This window comes from Myotis nattereri (assembly GCF_964212035.1).
Source record: "Myotis nattereri genome assembly, chromosome: 17".
NCBI lineage: Eukaryota > Metazoa > Chordata > Mammalia > Chiroptera > Vespertilionidae > Myotis > Myotis nattereri.
In genome coordinates, this window is record NC_138092.1 from 35,787,377 (window position 1) to 35,808,153 (window position 20,777).

The window sequence follows — 20,777 nt, forward strand, 5'->3', positions numbered from 1 at the left end:
GCAGATCCAGGTTGTGACCTTATTCTTTAAGAGCAAGAGAGGGGAAAAACAGAACTAAGACTTTCATTCAAAAAGAATAGTTGTGAGAAAAGACTAGAGAATAAATAAGACCAAACAAAGGTGAGCTAATTAGATTATACTATTTATTTAGTGACAAATCCAAGGGGGAAATCTAAGGTAACTCCCAAAATTTTAGCTTATAAATTTAGTAACATCCTAAGGTTACTATCCTCAATAAAAAAAATACAGAAAAAGTGAGTTTTCTGTTTGTCTTTTGTTTTGGGTAGGAGTATTGGGGAGTTGACTATGGAGAGAATGTAGACTGATAAATTTGATTATGGACATGCTGAGTGGAAGAAGCTATGCAATACTCCCAACAGGCAATTACAGATGAGTCTGCATGTCAGTGGAGGTATTTATGTTAACACTTGGTAGTGAGATGTTAGTAAATAGTTGCTGAAATCATGAAAAAGAACACAATCATCTAGGACAGCGGTTCTCAACCTGTGGGTCGTGACCCCTTTGGCGGTCAAACGACCCTTTCACAGGGGTCGCCTAAGACCATCCTGCATATCAGATATTTACATTACGATTCATAACATAGCAATATTACAGTTATGAAGTAGCAACGAAAATAATTTTATGGTTGGGTCACAACATGAGGAGCTGTATTTAAAGGGCCAGAAGGTTGAGAACCACTGATCTAGGAGAAGATACAAAGTAAGATAAAGGCTAAGGGACAGGACCCTTAAAATGCTGAGAGATATGCAGGAGATAAACAGCCTAGACCAAGACTGAGATGGATGATCAAACTGGAAGAAGGGGTGGGGCAGAGCGGTGCCATGGGAGGCACAGCTGTGAGAGTGCACTGCGCACAGCCACAGGAAAGCCCTCCACGGAAGTCTGAGACAGAAAGCGAGTCTCAGGGCTGAAAGGAGGGCTGGAGGCTAGTGGCTGACAGCAGGGAACCTCCACTTTAAAGCCCTATGACAACTCCCTCTCACGGCGAAGTACTTTATGAGAGTTATCATTTCTCGGCAGTACTTTGTACAACACTCTCTTATGGACTTTACACAGTACCAGTTAAAAAGAATGTTTTGCCAAGATTTAGACTGTCATCTTGAACACAAGGACCAGTGTCTCCATGGCTCTTGGCACACAGTCCCAAGTACCAAACGTGTTTGCTGAGTGACCAGCCGCCCTTCAGCATGAGTATCTGCTGACACTGCTAGATCTTGAGCCCCGATAAGTAAGGGATGTTTCATTTATCATTTATTCCAGGACCCTGCATAATGTCTGGAACACACGACAGTTTGTAAATGACAGAAAAATTAGAATGGAGTATTAATGGCAACTTCTTGAGGCAATTTTGTGAGATTTATAATTTTATGACAAAGAATATGTGTACATTTTGTCAATTTTAAAAAAGGTACAAATAACTGTAAAAAAGGCATTCATCAAAAGGCATTGCTTAAGATTCAGGAAGAAATGCTTTAAAACAGAAGGAGCAAGCTGACTAAACAGGGAATTTTTAATAGTTTACAGTAGCTAGATTCATGGAAAAAGGCCAACAAGTTCATTTTTCCTTATAGCATCTCTTTGAAAAAAGAGATGGGCAATAGGAGGGACAGCAGAATGGTAGTACTTAGATGGGAAATAGTCCAGAAACAGGTTGCTATCAATTTAGTAGCCAGATTGGAAAGGGTCATTATCACCATATGAACATATAACAAAGAAATTAACAACAATGGATCAATAACAAAAGTAGCACATTTGTAACCCAGGTGAAGAAAATATAAAACCTATAACAACACTAGTTTCATACTTTAAATTTTTTTAGCTGTCACCTGTTTAGGAAATATACTGGGGGATTTTAAAACTGAACTAAATAAATAACACAAAACTGCAGATGCATAAAACAGTATATAAAATGTGGTGCAAAATTAATTAAATTGCATTACAGAGTCTGTTTGGGCTAGACTGCAATGAAAAAGGGGAGCTGGTTAAGGAGCCAGAAGTCAGCAAGATTTTGCCCTGTTTTACTCATTAGAAGGTGGTGATAAGAAGAAAATAAAAATATTCCAAAGATTCAGAGAAACCCAGGGCAATGCTGGCACAGTACAGGTAGAGGGATATCCAAGAAAATTTCTCTTTAAAATCAGACACTCACAAATCTATCCCTTGTTCTATTATTTCTTTTTGTTGTTTTAAGACTTCAAACTGTTCTGGATTATCAGTGCCAGACATCTGTGTGCTGTAGCTGCCTATTCCTGATGATGATGTTGACTCCAGGGAATTTAAACTTCCGTATCTGTTTATTGTCTCAGGGTGTTTGATATCACTTGTCTCTTGTTCTGAGGGTTTTTCCTGACCTGTAAGTAGAAAAAATGTTATAGTAAATTACTCAAAGAAAAAAAAAAGTAAAGGTAAAAAAAAATTCAAGATATTGGCAAGATATTTCACTGCTGCTTAGATAGCTGTTTAATACAAATAAAATATCAGGTGCCATATATACATGTACAATTTACATCGTTAAAAAGAGTTCCTTTTGCAGTCAAAGTGCTGAGTGTCTGCTGGGTTTCAGCTCTCAGCTCATGACCACCAGTTTTCCTATAGGAACTTGACTAAGATAACATCAGGTAGCCCTTCAACTATGAGATTTTCTCTGAGTAAGGATAAATCTCAAACATGCACAAACAATTCCATCTTCTTATAACATACTTACTTTTATATATTTCTTCTATAACTATACTTTAACAAAGTGCATAAATATGCTTCACTTTTATATAATACTAGAGGCCCAGTGCACAACATTCATGCACTGGGTGGGAGGGAGGATCCCTCAGTCCGCCCTCTACCATCTAGCAGTCTGGGAACCCCGAGAGGTCCTTGGTGCTGCTGTGGAGGTAGGAGAGGCTCCTGCCACTGCCGGTGCACTCACCAGCCATCAGCCGGGCTTCTGGCTGAGCAGCGCTCCCCCGTGGGAGCACAATGACCACCAGATGGCAGCTCCTGTGTTGAGCATCTGCCCCCTAGTGGTCAGTGCGCGTCATAGCAACCGGTGCTGTTCAGATGACTTGCATATTAGGATTTTATTATATAGGATTCAAAATACTTCTAGAAAGAGTAAAGTTTGGATAACTAAGTTAAGAAATTCATTATTTTAAAGCTCATTATTTAAGTTACAGACAATGCTTCTTCATCAGCTAAATGAATAGAGACATCATGAAACTGGTTTAATGGCATCTGCAACTAGCCTCCAAAGTATCATTTGCTTAAAATGATGAAGAATTATACTCAAAAGGTCACCTTACCAAGAGTTGTCTGAGAGTTGGGGTTCACGTACTGATCCTTACTCCATTCAACCATGCACTTCAAAATCGACACTAAGCACTCTAAACCTTTTTTCCTCAGGCTTAATTCCTACAGAATAATTCAGAATAAGAATACAAACAAGATCTTTTAAGCAAAACACATAGCACTTCCTTGGCAAAGTTTAAATTTGAAAATGTTTTTAAAGTTCTTACCTGAACATTACTCATACCAAGTTCCTGACTGCCCCGGCCTTGAGCAATTTTTGACAGATCATTTACTAATCTTTCAAATATATTTGCTGCATTTAAATCACAGTCATAGTTTACATAAATATCCACTACACTCTGCGCATCTGTAACAATACAATATATTAATTAACAAAGGGCATCTAGTATATGAGTATATTCAACCTTTTAAATATCTCATTATAAGAAAGAGATAATATGGATAATTTCAAATACCTGCACAAATCCTTGTCAATGTCTGAATAACCATCCATTTGTGGTCAAACGAGCTGGTAGAAGTTTCCAAAATATATAGGAAAATTTCTTTAAAGAACACCTGTGATTAGGGGAAAACATTTGTTTTTAAATATTGCTTATAATTCATAAATGTGATCACTTTTTAAATATTCCAAAGTTGCAGAACAGAGACTAGGATCCAGGTTCCTCTGGAGTCAACTCTTTTGAGTCCATCTCTGAAACATCAGGACTAAAATCACTAGGTGGGTGAGTGAAACGAACCCTTGCAGTAGGAGCACTGTACTTCACATTAATTTGTTTGCTATCACACAGCCACTACAAAAGAAGTCTACAAAGATTTGGAGTTCCTCTGAATAATTTCCTGAACATATTTACAAAACTAATATAACTCATAATTCATTTTAACACCCCAGAAAGCATAAATCATATTCTGTTCATCAGTCAGATGGGGTGGGCCAAAGCAAGTTTACAGTTGTGAGTATGGGAAACACAAAGTTTATTCTTGTATTATTATTTAATTATTGTACTATTTTCCATACAAACAAGTGTAAGCCTACTTTTGCCCCACCCTGCATTTTTCAGACATTATAATATGGAGCAAACCTAATTGTTCCTAGTTTTAAAAGTAAGTAATGTATAGTCCACATAATAAAAATTATCTAATGCCCTAACCGGTTTGGCTCAGTGGATAGAGCATTGGCCTGCGGACTCAAGGGTCTCAGGTTCAATTCCGGTCAAGGGCATGTACCCTGATTGCAGGAACATCCCCAGTAGGGAGTGTGCAGGAGGCAGCTGATCGATGTTTCTCTCATTGATGTTTCTAATTCTATATCCCTTTCCCTTCCCCTGTAAAAAAATCAATAAAATATATTTTTTTAAAAATAAAAAGTATCTAATTATCCAATTCTCATGGACTATTTTTATCATTACTCACACAAGTGGAAATCTCCATTGTCTGAAAACTACAAACTATTTTTCACTATTCTTTCAGGCCAAATAATGTCAAGCACAAAGGAGCTAACCTAATTAAATAAATTTCAATTTAAGAGCTAAGAATTTTCAGATTCAAATTTATTTTGGAGCCGAAACCGGTTTGGCTCAGTGGATAGAGCGTCGGCCTGCGGACTGAAGGGTCCCAGGTTCGATTACGGTCAAGGGCATGTACCTGGGTTGCGGGCACATCCCCAGTAGGAGATGTGCAGGAGGCAGCTGATCGATGTTTCTCTCTCATCGATGTTTCTAAATCTCTATCCCTCTACCTTCCTCTCTGTAAAACATCAATAAAATATATTTTAAAAAAAAATTTATTTTGGAAAAGTGACTGACTTAGAGGGGATGGCTGAAAAAGTAAATCAGAAAACAACATACTATATTAACACTTATGGATCATAGAGGCCCATGCACCAGAGGGGTCCCTCAGCCTGGCCTGCGGGATTGGGCCGAAACCGGTTCCCTGACATCCCCCGAGGGGTCCCAGATTGCGAGAGGGTGCAGGCCAGGCTGAGGGATCCCACCAGTGCACAATCAGGGCTGGGGAGAGACACCAGAGGTTGGCCAGCCGGGGAGGGACCGCGGGAGGGCTCCAGGGCATGTCCGGCCTGTCTCGCTCAGTCCCGAGATCAGCTGGACCCAGCAGCAAGCTAACCTACAGGTAGGAGTGCCTGACCCCTGGTGGTCAGTGCACATCATAGCGACTGGTCAAACAGTCGACTTATTACCCCTGGTGGTCAGTGCACATCATAGCGAGCAGTTGAGCAGCCTTAGCATATCATTAGCATATTACGCTTTGCTTGGTTGAAGGGACAACCAGACAACTGGACAACCGGACACTTGGCATATTAGGCTTTTATTATATACGATATGTATTATGAACCTAGAAATTCATATTTACAATGAACGATGATTAACATGCCTCCCCAATTTGGATAAGGTAGCCTTGTAATGTGCTTTTCTTTCATAAAACTCAACACATTTCTAGTACTCGCCTAATGTCATATTTCCTATAAGACTGTAACCTCTAAGCAGGTAGGAGCCAGGTCTTTCCTGCCAACAACAGTGTCCACACTGCATGGCATATAGTAGGCATTCAATAAATATTCGTGGCCACAGTTCCCAAACTGCACCAATGTGCCCCAGAATGCTACAACAAACTCAGAGTGTTATCATGAGAATTTTTAAGATAAAATCCACAGAGAAATACATCTGTTGGACACCTGCAAAATTGTTCAGTGTCATTAGATCAGTTAGATCTCACTACATTCCTTTCAAAGCCATCATTATTTTTGCAAACCTGGTTTTAGTGGTTGCTATGATAAAAAGCAGGTACTGAGCCCTGGCCGGTTTGGCTCAGTAGATAGAGCGTCGGCCTGCGGACTGAAGGGTTCCTGGTTTGATTCTGGTCAAGGGCACATGCCTGGGTTGCGGGCTTGATCCCCAGTGGGGGGCGTGCAGGAGGCAGCCGATCGATGATTCTCTGTCATCATTGAAGTTTCTATCTCTCCCTCTCCCTTCCTCTCTGAAATCAATAAAAATATATTTTAAAAAAGCAGGTACTGAATCAAAATCAATAAAGAAATGGTTATGAGGGTGGCAGCATCCAATCTGATTCCAAGGTCTGAGCAGTTGTACAGTATCCAATATGCACATATATTCTAGTAGTCCGTAATTGTGATAACTTAAAACTGTATTTTCAGAAACAGATATATAAGTTAATGCCCATGGAAAAACCACATTATAGAAACTCTGAAGTGAATATTCTCATTAAATGAATCTTCACTTAACATCTCAATTTTGTTTTGCAATTTATGTTTTCAGATGTTGGGCTTTCTCCAACAGCAACACAGCTTCTCTTGCATTTGAACGTTTAGTATTTTCAAAAGCATATCTACACTTACCTTCTTTTATCCTCATAATCTCCCCTTAAGAGACAATGCAGAGTGAAATAAACTTGATCTCTTTTAAAAAACATTACAATAATTTTGTAATAAGAGCCTACCATCCATGGACAGGAACTTTCTTGAAGTATTTCTCTTTAAATTTGTCCTTAGCAAAAACTTTGTATATAAAATTTACTCTATAAAAATAGTAATCCCAACTTAAATTATGTTTGTGATATTGACTCTGTAAGAAGTTATATTTCACAGTCTACTAATAGTACTTAATGAAATAGAGTCTCTGTCCAAAATTCTGTTATGTAACTGAATGCACAGTCTTCCAAAATTCTTTAATGACAATTAAATGTCTCTATCAAATGAGAGACTTTTAGCTGGTTATATAGCAAAAGTTCCAAAAGTTTTTTAAAGTCTCTTTTATTTTTAGTTCCTAAAGATAACGAGAAAAAAACTGTGTAAAAATAACAACTGCTTTGGTTAAATGGCCTGTATTATTTTAGTAGACATATGACAAGTTTCTTAAATTTGACACCATGTATGGGCCAGAGATTGTTCCCTGTCCAAAAATATGGTCCAAATTGAACAACGTTTCACTTAATTTACCAAGGCCTTATTCTGCATCACTCCCATAATAATGTTCTAAATGAATTTAAATAGATACTACAGAACATTAATAAAGATATGATTATCTTTACCATCTACAAACTCTGGGAAAATAACAATTTATCCTTTCCTATGAGGAAATGAATTATTAGTCTTGAGTTAGGATTAAATATAAAATTATTAAAAATTATGATGTAAACTGTATGTCATACCAAATATAAAGTGAATGTGCAAGTTGACCAGCATGAAAGTGAGTTTTTGTAAAATATACAATGTCCCAACCCAAACATATTATAACAAATGACACGGTGGAAAAGGTATCCATTAAATCACCAAAATATAAAGTACTATTTTAAAATACTGAATTATTTGAAGGTGAAAACAAAAGATCAGTAACTTCTACACCTGCATGATACATGCAGACATGGTTGGAAGATTCCCTAATTCAGTTTTGGTAAATCTCTGGAAATATTTCATTTTATGATTGATTTATTTTCCTCAGTAATCCACATGGTCCAAGGCATGAGCCAGGCATGGCACAGACCTAAAGCCAAGCTGGGATAAACAAGGAGTTTTTCTGTTCCTGGCTGATTCAAGACAAGTATCACCAAACCAGGTGCCACTCTACCCAGGTCAAGGACATCTGAAAATACTTTAGAACCACACGACAGTTATTTTATTTTCAAAAATGTGTATGAATACAGTAAGCACATTAGAAAAAATGTATAAAGCAGAAATTAAAATTTCAAATGTCCTAAAATAAAAACAAAACCCTTCTCAATCACCTTTTTAAATTGTTAAAACTTAAATGACTTAACACCATGTACGCAAAGTATATATTTTGAGCTTTCTTTTAAGATAACCAAAAACACTATTACATACTATATACACAATGGCAAAGTTATTGTGAGGACCAAGTTAATTTCAGACAACTAGAATTATTCATACAACTAGTGCAAATTCCTTGAAGGTAGGGCTGTGTCTTAATTTGATTTTGCATTCTTAGTGCTCACCTAGTGCTTAGCACTTTGTAAGTACATGTTAGTTGAATGAGTGAATAAAAAGATAAATACACATAATATACAGATATTTCACATTCTGAAAAACTTTCCAGTGTATTAATCATTTGACTTAACATGAAACAAATGAAAGTGCAATAACGCCTTAATGCAGAACATACCTCAATTTGCATCTTTAGGTGTGTCTTGAAGTTTGATAACAAAGTAAGAAATATGGAAAGGGAAAGCTCAAAAACCTCTGGCACAGAAGAGACTCCATTTTTTGAGAGTGCAACACACAGATACTGCTTAATAGCATTAATAAACATCTCATTTGTCCTGAAAACAGGTCCTGCATTCTGCAGAATGGATAGAAGTAACTGCAATGAAAGAATCTTGGATCGTAACTCATGAGACCTAAAATGTAAAAAAAGAAGGCATAGTGTATGGACAAGTTAACATTATGGTAATAATAGGTTGTTCCTAAGGTATTTCCTGGTACCATATAATTTCACAAACTTTTAAATAAAGAAGAACAGAAAACTCTACAACATAAAAAAACAACAACACTACAGTACATGAATAAGCTCAAACACTAATGATGGGTAGTTTCATTGATGTTTTCCTGTACCACAAAATTTCACAAACTTCCAAAATGGGAAAACAATCATTCATAATTTTTAACACCAACCTATTGTTCCCTTGAACAAAAAAATAATTTCAAGATTTATGACTTGTTCCTTTCTTTCAAAAGCATGCTTCACTTTTTAAAAATAATAATTAACTTCTCAGATTATGTGCCATCCTTAATATATAATAGATCCAATGTACTTTCTTCCTAGTTATACTATTAAAAAATCTTAAACACTAAGTTTTGGTTGCACAACTTCAAGGTTATTTTTTAAGGAATCATTTTATTTTATTTTTTGACATATATACAAAGAAGCTTTTAGAACATTTATATCCCTTAATAGCTTACCAACTTACCCTAAATATTTTTATAGTAAAAAACTAAAAACCACATTTTTAACTTAACATTTTTTTCTGATCAGTACACTATAATTCTGATCACGATCCAGAATTTTAGTAATCAGATTTCACAAATACAATTTATCTCTCATTGAAACAGACCTCTGAAGCTCATCAAACTAGGGAGGATCTAACCCGGGCAACTTCTCAAGTGCAGGATACACTTAAATGCTCTAGAAGCTGGTTCTTTTATTTTTTCATTACAAATGCTATATTCAGTCACATTTACACCATATAGTAAATTTAATTGATCTTTATTTCTACCTTAAAAATGTCATGGTTAGGAGTGTCAAGTGATTAAAAAAAGTAAGAAACTCCAACAAGGAATATTTAATTTAATGTAAATGGGAATCACAAAAATATTACCATCTTTGAAATAAAACCAGAACCAGTAATATCATGGCTCATTATGACAATCATGTTTCCAAGATGTCTATGCTTCTGAATGTAATAACATATGCAGCAAATTCAGTATTACAAAAAAAAAAAAAAAAGCTCAGATGCATGAAGTTAGGAACAACCAGAGCTAAAACTTTGAATAGCTATAGGAAAATATGGAGTGGGCCAAGTTATCTCCCATTCGTATTGAAGCTTTCCAAGGTTTATAAACTACTACTTCTTAGTCTGGCTCACATTTATCATACTTTTTGCTCAGTTCTACTAGTAAATAAAATCTACAGTTATAACACATGATTTTTTGTTATAAGAATGTTTTCTCTTGCCCTGGCCAGGTAGCTTAGTTGGCTAGAGCATCCTCCTGACATACCAAGGCTGCAGGTTCGATCCCTGGTCAGGGCACATACAAATCAATGTTTCTTTTTCACCCTCTTTTCCTCTCTCTCTAAAATCAATCAATACATAATTTTTTTTAAGAGAATGCTTTCTCTTTGTATCCCCCAGCATCTAACAAAATGCCTTGTACATAGTATGTGCTCAAAATAATTCATGGATTTATTCATGTACTCAAATATTAAATATCTACAATGTATAAGGCATTAATGAATGAAGCAGTGACCAAATGATTGTCCTATGACACAATAGCATTTACTTTTATTACTATTATTTTATTAAAATAATAAACTTTATTATATTATTTTTATTAATTTTAGAGAGAGGAAGGGAGATGGACAGAGACATGGAAACATCAATCATCTGCCTTCTGCACGCCCACTATTGGGGATTGAGCCTGAAACCCAAGCATGTGTCCTGACTGGGAATCGAACTGTGACCTCCTGGTTCATGGGCCAATGCTCAACCACTGAGCAACACTGGCTGGGTAGCATATACTTTTGATATGCAAAAGAGCCTGGAAATTTCAGCTCTGCAGTTTTTCATGGGATAGTTCCAAATTATAATTCAACTTAAAAGAACACTTCCTGGATCACAAAGTATAGAGAGAAGCAAAGACAAAAAAGAAAATTATATAAATACAAAAGCTCATTAATTTTGGCAAAAAAACCACTCAAGCTAGGAAACCATAAATTCTCTTTTGGAAAGACAACGGTTTCTAGGAGGTGAAAATGTGATCTCTTTCAGTATTCAATTCCAATGATTGGATCCTGATGGTCAAAAAGGTCTTTTTAAATGTACAAACAATATTTCCTAATATTTGGTTTAAGCCCACTAAGTAGAAGGATAGTTAATTTACAATATTCCTCATAAGAGCAGCTCTCCAAAAACTAGATTACTCTTTTTTTTTCAGGGCTAACTAAATACTCTCCCCCACATAGTATTCCTCAAAATTCATATATTTTCTTTTGTTCTTTTAGTTCTTAGCATTTTAAACAATTCCCTCTTTTCTGTTTCTAATAAACATTTTTTTATATTTGATTTGAGAAAACTAAACATCTAAATCTTTTATAGCCAATACATTTTTAAATCATGGTAAAAATGGCCTTCAGCAATAACACCAAATTCTTACATTATATCATCCTTAAAGTCTTCATCAATTCAGAACGAGATCTCAAAATTGTCAATTTTTGAGTAAGAAAGTTATCTCTCCTCAATGAGAATAAGAAATTTTTTTAAAAATTTAAATATCCTATACAATAAAAAGGTAATATGCAAATTGACTGAAAGGCGGAACAACTGGTCACTATGACTCGCACTGACCACCAGAGGGCAGATGCTCAATGCAGGAGCTGCCTCCTGGTGGTCAATGTGCTCCCACAGGGGGAGTGCCGCTCAGCCAGAAGCCGGCTCACAGCGGGTGAGTGCTGCAGCAGTGGCGGGAGCCTCTCCCGCCTCCGCGGCAGCACTAAGGATGTCCGACTGACGGCTTAGATCCACTCCGGAGAGTGGGCCTAAGCTGTCAGTCGGACATCCCTGCGGGCTCCTGGACTGCGAGAGGGCACAGACCGCACTGAGGGACACCCCCCCCCCCCACCACCACCAGTGCATGAATTTCGTGCACCGGACCTCTAGTATTCTTATAAAATATATAGGTTATAATTGAGTTTATACTGCAATCTAAGCAACCTTAATTCTTTCTCTGTAGAGTTTGTATTTTCAAAATACAGGAGAATCAATAAATTATATTTCTGACTCTCAGGAGCTGGACCTAAAAAAGATTTTAGAATTTTAGCCTTCTGGGCCTAAAAGATGTTTCCCACTGACTCAGTACAATGTTAAAAAATAAAATTATAGAAGATTCAGTTTTTATAATAACTGTCTTTAGTCTTTCTTCTTAGTTGACAAAGTAACCAAAATGCTGTGGGGTTTTTTAATGAGGTAGTGTTGCTGACATTTCCCTCATTTAAATATCCCTTTCTCCAAGTCACTCAGGCCTTCTCCAAGGTTCTTTCCCCAGAAAAGTTCTGCCTCTCTAATAACTCCCAAACTCAATCTCAAGCAGAAATTAGTTACACTTGAATCAGATGAAATGAAAGATACTACTTAAAAAAAATGGCAGTTTCCTACAGTTTAAATGACTGATGAGAATCAGACAAAGACTCCTATTGCAAAGTACCTCCTGTTCCCCATGAAGAAAGGTATCATCACATTTTTCAGACCTTAATGAGTATATATTATGACTTTAAAAAAATCTCTGTTGTTGAAAGTATTACAGATGTCTTCTTTTACATTATGACTTTTAAGATTTATTTCTCTTAATAAATCAACTGGTAGTTTTCAGAGCCTAGCATGAGGCTACATGTAACAGAGCTACATTAGCTCCCAAGTTACTTACAAATTGAAATAGGAATTCACTCAACCAGTCAGTATTTACTGTACCAGATACAATTCTATGCTTTTGGTATGCTCTAAGTTATCTAACAGTTTTGGAACACTCAGTTTTTAAATATATATAAATATACTTTGAGGATCCTACAGGACAAGTGGAAAAAAGAAAAGCCAAAGACTATCTTGGAATACATTTTGAGCTTTAAAATTGTATTTGTTAGGCAGAACAGCTAATGACTTACTTTGGATCTGGCGGTCCATCTGACAGCGGTTTCATTGACAGTTTACACAATGACCTGAATACTAGAAAGGCATCCTTTTGTAAAATGTGGGAAAACTTAGCACCAGGTGAAGGTCCTGAAGAATTTCCAGATTCCTAAACAAGTTAACATAGTATGCAAATAAGTGTATTTGCCAGTGTAAAGTCATTTCAGCCTTTTATACACTTTGTTCAATTCAGTAATAGGTGAGGTTCTATTGGAAGGGAAACCATATGAGGAATCTGTCACATTGTTTCCCTGACACTGCACCCCTATCCTCAACAATTTCCCAGTTCATGTTATTACTAACTAAAACTAGCATATTATGCCCTGAAAAGATACTTCATACACAGCCTAAACTATGGTTTCCACTACCTGTCATTGGGTGTTTTGTGTTTTTGCACTTTGTGCAGATAAAAATAAGACGATGGAGATTATCAATGTTTAAAAATTAGCATCTATTGACAAACCTGAGCAGTTACTGTCTACTGCAAAGGTTTCTCGTACAGATGCAAGAGAAAAGTATCCTTGCCCTTTCTGTCTGTCTGATTGTGGCAGACAAGATTGAATGGGGGAATACAGAAAAAAAAAATTAAACATTGTTTAATTAGCAATGTTTAAAAATTGTTAGCTAATGAAGGTCAAAAAAGCCAAGAAAGCTTCCCCCTATGCATGGAGCAATGATTTAAGATACCCTTATCCTTGAGGATAAGAATAAAAACACAAAATATAGGGTATAAAAAACAAAGGAATTGCAACTACCATGGTATGGATTTCATTGTAGCCCTGAACAAAGGTAAGATGAAGTTTCCTAGATTTCTAAAAGTTTTTCCCCTTCCTATGATACTAGAATTATCCTATGAATATGTGATAAGAATTCCTCTTTTTAAAAGTAATTTCCATGGGGCAGGGTTAGGGAAGTTGTGAACACCAGTGACAAACACTGTAAAATTAAAAATTTAGCTATCAATTTATTAAGGAAATAAACTGCTTTGATTTATATCAATGGGAAAAAAACACCCAAGTTTTTATTTTTTCAAACTGAAATCAGTCAGCATTATCACCTAGATATATTTACCAGCAGGTACTGTGACCTATAAATGTGTAAGATTAACAGGAATTTCCCACTCCCATTTATACCTGAGTATCATTGGAAGAGACAGAGAGTCTGTCATCAGGTAAGGACGGTGTATATGCAACAGAAATTGGTGTTCCTGGAATTCCATTTGCTTGAATATTTTCACTGTCGCTACCATCCTCTATAGTTCCAATGTTGCCATCTGCATTTGCATTTATGGTCCTTTCTCCCATATCTGCAATGGTAAGAACAAAAAACATACAAACACACCTGACTTAAGGATATAAAAGCATAGAGTATTTAAAATTAAATAGTGGCAGAAAAACGATGTGCAGTAACACATACTGGCACCATTTAAAGGTTAGCATACTTACTAGTAAGTGAATGTGCATTTGAAATACATCCAAATATGATTCTTAAGTAGCGCTAGCAATGAAACACAGCTGATGAAAGGCTTAAATGTGTCAAAAAAGAAGCTTACTTTTAGTCCATATCAGCATTTCTTAAACTGGGTTCTAATGAATGCTAATGCCTTAACATGGTACTAGAAATTTCTCAAAAAAATATCCCATTATCAAGTAAGAGGGAAATACTGGGAAATAGATTTCTTTATTATAATATTAATTTGCTAATATGCACTGGGCTCTCCAAAAGAGATATAAAATATGCAGTATTTTCAAATTTGTTTTACCATGAGCCCTCTCCCCCTTTAAGAATATCTATTAATACCTCTAATAACATATTTTTTAGAACATTACTATGAAAATAATGGCCTATACCCCTGAACTTTTTTCAGTATGTCACTCTAAATCATCATACTTGTAATTACTATAAACATAAATAAATGACTTCTGATAAAACAAACATAGATAATACAAATAATACCAAGTTTCAGTACCACTTTAAGGTGTGATGTGTATTTCTTTTAAAAGGAACACATAAGTGTCTATGGCCATAACTCAGTAGCTATCTCAAGACACTGCTTCTTTCATGCTACCCATTAAAAGAAAACTATAAGCTAGCATGATGGAAACATACTGATTGTGTGTGTGTGTGTGGGGGGGGGGGAGACAGTGCCTGGGGACGGAGGGTAGAGGTATAGGAGGGTATATGGAGGATAAATGGTGATGGGGTAAAAAAAATAAAAATATAAATGAGATATAAAATCTCAAAAATAAATTAAAATTTAAAAAAGGGAAAAGTAATTGTATCAAAACATCCCAGTGTTTGGAAGGATCAAATGAGTAAATGCAAGTAAAGCATACAAAATCACTTAATAGAGTTAGATATTATTATTCTCCACTGTTTTCTCCTTTAACTGTCCCCTATACATAAGTGCAAACTTCTGTTTTAAAGGTGCTGAATGAAGCCCACTAATTTACTTCCTCCTTTAACAAATACCACTGAAATTACTAAAAAAAATATAAACAAGAGACAAAAACTTTAATAGCACAGGAAAACTAAGAAGGGTATGATCAATGGGCCAAAATCTTAAGAGGAAATTCTAGAAAATAGGACAGGTTCTGATAATTTAATCCTATTTCTAGAAGTATATGTAGCAAAGTACTATGCTAGTCCTGTGCAAGATACCATGAATTACGTGTTTTAGTGGACTTCTATAATCAAAGATATTTAAATATATTTTCTACACACACACACACACACACAGATTTGAGGAAGATGTTATATTTTTGCCCTTTTTAATCCACACATTATAAAAATAATTTTCAGAGTCAGATGAAATACTGTAAGACAGAATACACTAATTCCTAGTGGAATACACTACCTCCAACAACAATGTTCACCATTTCTTCTACAATGCTCTGTACAATGTCTTGTGGCTTTTCCTCACAGTCATGGTTTTCTCCATCATATAATATGTCATTTTTAGATAATGCTTAAAAAAGAAAACATTATTTCATTTTAGAAACTATTACAAAACATAATGAAAAGCTTTCTTTTAAAAATTAATAAAAGGAAAAATCAAATAGATAAATGAAACTAGAAGCAATACATGTTAAACCAAAATTTGTAACCAAATCAAAATTTAAAATATAAATTCAAGTCAGTTTCAACAATGATTCATTTGACAACCACTGACTGCACAACTATGTGAGTTTTCTAGATTATTCCTTTAAGAACCAAAACTTTTAAAAGTATTTTAAATGAAACATTTTAAACATGTGCCACACTTCCAAATAACATAATTCAATGTCGTTAAAGCTTGTTTTGATTAATTAGGCTCCCCAATAACAAGCTCATCACTGTGCTCTATCATAGTGAGCTCCTGGAAGCAGCAAAGATAGGGCCATCTTGCCCTCCACCACTGATTTCCAGCCCTTCTTTACTACTAGTTCCCCAACAAAATTTACATACCCAATGTATCATTTAATTTAGTAAGTAAAAAGGAACTCATTCTCCAACTTAACATTAATTAAAAACATGTAACTGCCAATCAGAACTTCTGAGCAGTATAAAAGAAACTGATGAAAACCTTAACATTATGGTTAGCTTGTATGGACTAATGTAGATAAAAACAGAATTTCTACTGGTGTTTTTGAAATGTTCAAAATATATCAGGAAGGCTCAATTAGTACTTGAGGATGGTTGGGGAGCAGTGGTTCTGGGAGCCACTGCTCTTCATCAATGGCTTCAGACTGCATATTAGCTGTTAGTGTTGCTGTCTATACCCCATCCGCCCTCACACCTCCATAAAGAACCACTATTTATAATTCTGGCTTCCGGAAACCTGCCCACCTCCCTATTGTTCACTGATCTGAAATTATTGTTTGCTGCATTCTACAAAATACTGACTGCCATAATGTGAAAAGCCTATTTAATAAAGAGGTAATGTGTAAATTAACCCTCACACCCTCACAAGATGGCTGCCTACAACCAGGCCGGCAAGGGGGTTAGTGAAGGACAACCAAATGACTGAACAAACAGGCTGTGTGGGGTGACCAGGCTGGCAGGGGAGTTAGTGAGGGATGACCAAACGACTGAACAGCAGGCTGCGTGGGCGACCAGGCCAGCAAGGGGGCCATGAGGGGCAACCAGGCCAACGGGGGGCAGTTGGGGCCGACCAGGCTGGTGGGGGGTGGGGGGGGCAGTTAGGGGCAACCAGGCCGGCAGGGGGGGCATTAAGAGGTGATCAGGCTGGCAGGGGTCGGGGGGAATTTAGGAGTGACCAGGCCAGCAGGGAGGGGACAGTTGGGGGCTACCTGGCCAGCAGTGGGGGGCAGTTAGGGGTGACTGGGCAGGCGGGGGGGCAGTTAGGGGCAATCAGGCTGGCATGCAGAGGCAGTGAAGGGCGTCAGGCTGGCTGGAGGGGGCAGTTAGGGGCAACCAGGCAGGCAGGCAGGTGAGTGATTAGGAGCCAGTGGTCTAGGATTGTGAGAGGGATGTCCGAGGGGTCCTGGGTTGGAGAGGGTACAGGCTGGGCTGAGGGGAACCCCCACCCATGCACAAATTTCGTGCACCGGGCCTCTAGTTGGTAAATAAGCATGTCAAATCAGTTACCTTATTTTATTTTTTTAAAAATCCAATAACAATAGCATTTAGTGTCTTCTGTGGATTAAAAACGTATAAATGTCTTGACAGATAATTGTTCTACCACCCTTAAGCTTTGTATTTCTGAGCACTAGTTGGCTAAACTTAGCTAGTCTGAAAATTAGAGTTTCAACATAATTGAATATACAGTCATTAAAATGTGCAGAAAATGACTAGTGAGTCAAGAGTCAATTCTTACATAAATCATCTAACAGAAATATATTAGGGTGGGTAACATTTATTACATGTAGAAAATGATGAGAGAAGTTGATTATAACGTCCAGCTAGCGAGTCAAAGCAGGTAATCTAACCCCAGAGCATGCATTTTTAACCAATGGCTCCCAGAAAAAAATTTCATTTTTATCAGTGGTTGGAAGCCAAAACAATCATGACTATGCCATGGGGAATTATGTCTTATTTATAATTCTATATCCAATAAGGTACCCACAGAGGTACCTTACACACAGTAAGTACAGTAGATTCTTTCATTCCTTGGGTCTCAGCCCATGCTGTTTCTTCTGACGAAAATTTCTTAAATTTTCTAGTTAGCCAATACGTACCCCTATACAACAAGGTTCATCTAAAACATCACTTTCTCTATAAAAGTATGTCCTAACTCTCCTCACCAGAATTGCATTATACATGCTACTTTCAGGATATTTATCACATTATGTCTCATTTAAATATGCATGATCATCCAGGCAGACCATGAACACCCTAAGAGCAACGGCTGTGTCTTCATTAGCTTTTTAACCCCAAGTCCTAGCACAGTGCCTATGATAGGGTATGCTAAATACATGCTGAATGCATGGACAAAAAAATAAAGGAAAATATAACACCCCAGCTTTATTAGCGATTAACCCTTTGAATCAGCCCCTTTATAAGCTCATGGTGAAAGTACAGGAAATTTTGACAAGGGCAGGAAAATGTAAATTGTATAAGCAATACAGATTCACTGTTAGCTTGGGTACTGTGAATGCATGCTTGGTTTATCAAAATTATCCCTCTTAAAATAAATAATAAAGTACTATTAAAAATAGTAAAACATCTATTCATGCCAGTGCTGATATTCATGCCACTATTAGGCTATGGAAAAGATGTGGTTAAAAAAAATTAAAAGCTTAAAATACATTACAGAAGTCTTTCCTCAAGGTGAAGTAAAAACACAGATTCAGACAAGCTGTAACGGAGCCCTAACCTTCTTAGTTGCACACACCACACTGGAGAGGAACAGAATCTCCATCATTTTCTGATACCAACCTAAGGAGGCACAAAAGGAACAAGCACACTCCCTGGCAGTTTTATAGAATAGCTAGAGTTGAGGACAATGTTTAGAGAGAAAAATGACTTCATGTGACTATTTTTAGAGAAACAAACTTGTAAAATAAATAAATTTTGTAATCTTGTAACCTTTACCTTATAAATTTACTTAGAAAAACTGTCAGAGAACATCTCAAAAAAAAAATCTTCATGTCAGATGATTACTCAAAAATTTTCTTTTTATATTTAATTTCAGTACTTTTTTGACCATATTTTCTAAATAATATAATCATTTCCAAAACTTTCAGTCACATTCTAGAAAATCTTACTAAATGGGTCTCATTTGCTGTAAAGCTAATTTTAATAAGAAAACTGAAGTTCCTATATAACGTGCTAAGAGATATTTATAACCTTCTTTAGTAACACCTATCTCCTCCAAAACAAGTCTATAAATTATACTGCTCATGAGATGCTAATAAATGCATAATATCATTAACAGATAGCTTGTGGGTGAAGTGAAACTAACTTTTACCACCTAGGATAAAGAAAGTCCACAATTACCACCATGTGTCTGATACCTATGAACACATACACTCTTTCCACATTTCTTTACCATAATGCATTCCTACACTCTTCCCTTCACACACGCACCACCCCCCACAACCCCTTCTTAAAAAGATTACTTTCAGCTGCAGTTGCCTGATCAGCTTCAGTCTGTTCATTTTCTGCACTGGAAATATCAGATCCATTTTCAGGTTCTATGTCATCCTGAAGGCTTTTATCCACATCATTTGTATGGGGATCAAGGTCTCTTTCATGTTCTTGGGATATATGATCAACAGTCTGAGGTGGCAGATATCTAAGGTGAGGTGATTCAGGCTCATGATGGCTTACTGGAGACTGCAACAGATGATGATGATGCCGGTGCCTTTCTTTTTCCATTTGTTTGGCTTCCTGCAACTGGGAAGAAATAGAATAATTTCTAATATTTGTAAAATATGTTGTTTCAATTTTGAAGGAATAATCTTACACTGATTACAAATTATAGTCCATCAGAAACAAAGAACATTAAAAATAGTAAAACAAAAACAAGTAACAGTGGTCACTTCTTAGGGGTACACAAGAATAGAGATGGAAATCTTTCACTATTTACTAAGCTTGAGCGCAATAAAAACATCAATTCATAAACACTGCCATGAGGATGATGGCAAACACTATCACTCAAATTCTATTTGTAAACAATTAAAAACATATTTTATCCAAAGTCAAGGCAGTAAACCTCAAAACAAAACAATACCACATATCTCCAGTAAGTAGGACTATAAATGAAAGTCATTCTTCTCTACAAACACAAAAGATTTCATTATACATTTCTGTAAACTCTTTTCTGCATTTGATGCTCACGGTGTTCTATACAATCTCTCTGTTTTTTAAATACTTACTGCTTGGTTTTCCATGCGTGCAAAGATCACATTTAGCATCTGAGTAAGAGTAGCTTTGGCTGTTGTCTGATTGATGAGATTTTTGCTTGCTAGATAGATATTGTAACATGTTCTCACAGCTTGCAGTACAGTTCCTTCATGAATTTCTATGTGTTGAGATGTTACTGCAGTAAGTAATGCCTTAAAAAAAGACAAAGTTAAAGCAATTAAAGCAATTTTCTGCATCTTGAGTTTCAGCACAAAAATGTGAGTATCTTTATGTTAAAATTAAAACTTTCAGGCACCATTATCACTTTCAGATATACACTGATAGAATTTTTCGTATGCACTAACAAAATTTCTACCTACTTTGAATGTATCATCAACTGTTAAAATACTTTATGTTTTTCTCATACTGGCAATAAATAGTTCTTACATAATCTTCCCAAACCCAAAACACTAGAAAGCCATTCAATTTTTTTGTTTCAACCCAAGTTTCACTTCAATATAATTTAGCTTATTAAAATGTACATTAGAACTCTATCACCGTGAAGCACAGATGTGCTTCATGTATTATAGCTGCTGATTTAGAGTATCAGGTTTGGAGGATACACAATGTATCTTATTCACTTACAAATTTTTCTGAGATCTTTCTTATAGACTGGACTCATACGTGCTGTTATTATTGCTGACGATGTTTACAAAATGTTT

The 20,777-nt window shown here is 36.3% G+C and overlaps 1 protein-coding gene across 1 annotated transcript in view; it reads right to left on the reverse strand.

The window, feature by feature from the left end:
* Window positions 1–20,777, reverse strand: part of ARFGEF1 (ARF guanine nucleotide exchange factor 1) — a 100,334-nt gene that overhangs the window by 44,388 nt on the left and 35,169 nt on the right. The window contains exons 5-14 of the mRNA XM_081111628.1: window positions 20,088–20,267; window positions 19,329–19,605; window positions 15,623–15,733; window positions 13,899–14,071; window positions 12,741–12,874; window positions 8,472–8,706; window positions 3,777–3,876; window positions 3,528–3,667; window positions 3,315–3,423; window positions 2,171–2,372 (exon numbers count right to left, since the gene is read on the reverse strand). Coding sequence (XP_080967754.1) covers window positions 2,171–2,372; window positions 3,315–3,423; window positions 3,528–3,667; window positions 3,777–3,876; window positions 8,472–8,706; window positions 12,741–12,874; window positions 13,899–14,071; window positions 15,623–15,733; window positions 19,329–19,605; window positions 20,088–20,267 — 1,661 coding nt within the window. The remainder of the gene's footprint in view (window positions 1–2,170; window positions 2,373–3,314; window positions 3,424–3,527; window positions 3,668–3,776; window positions 3,877–8,471; window positions 8,707–12,740; window positions 12,875–13,898; window positions 14,072–15,622; window positions 15,734–19,328; window positions 19,606–20,087; window positions 20,268–20,777) is intronic.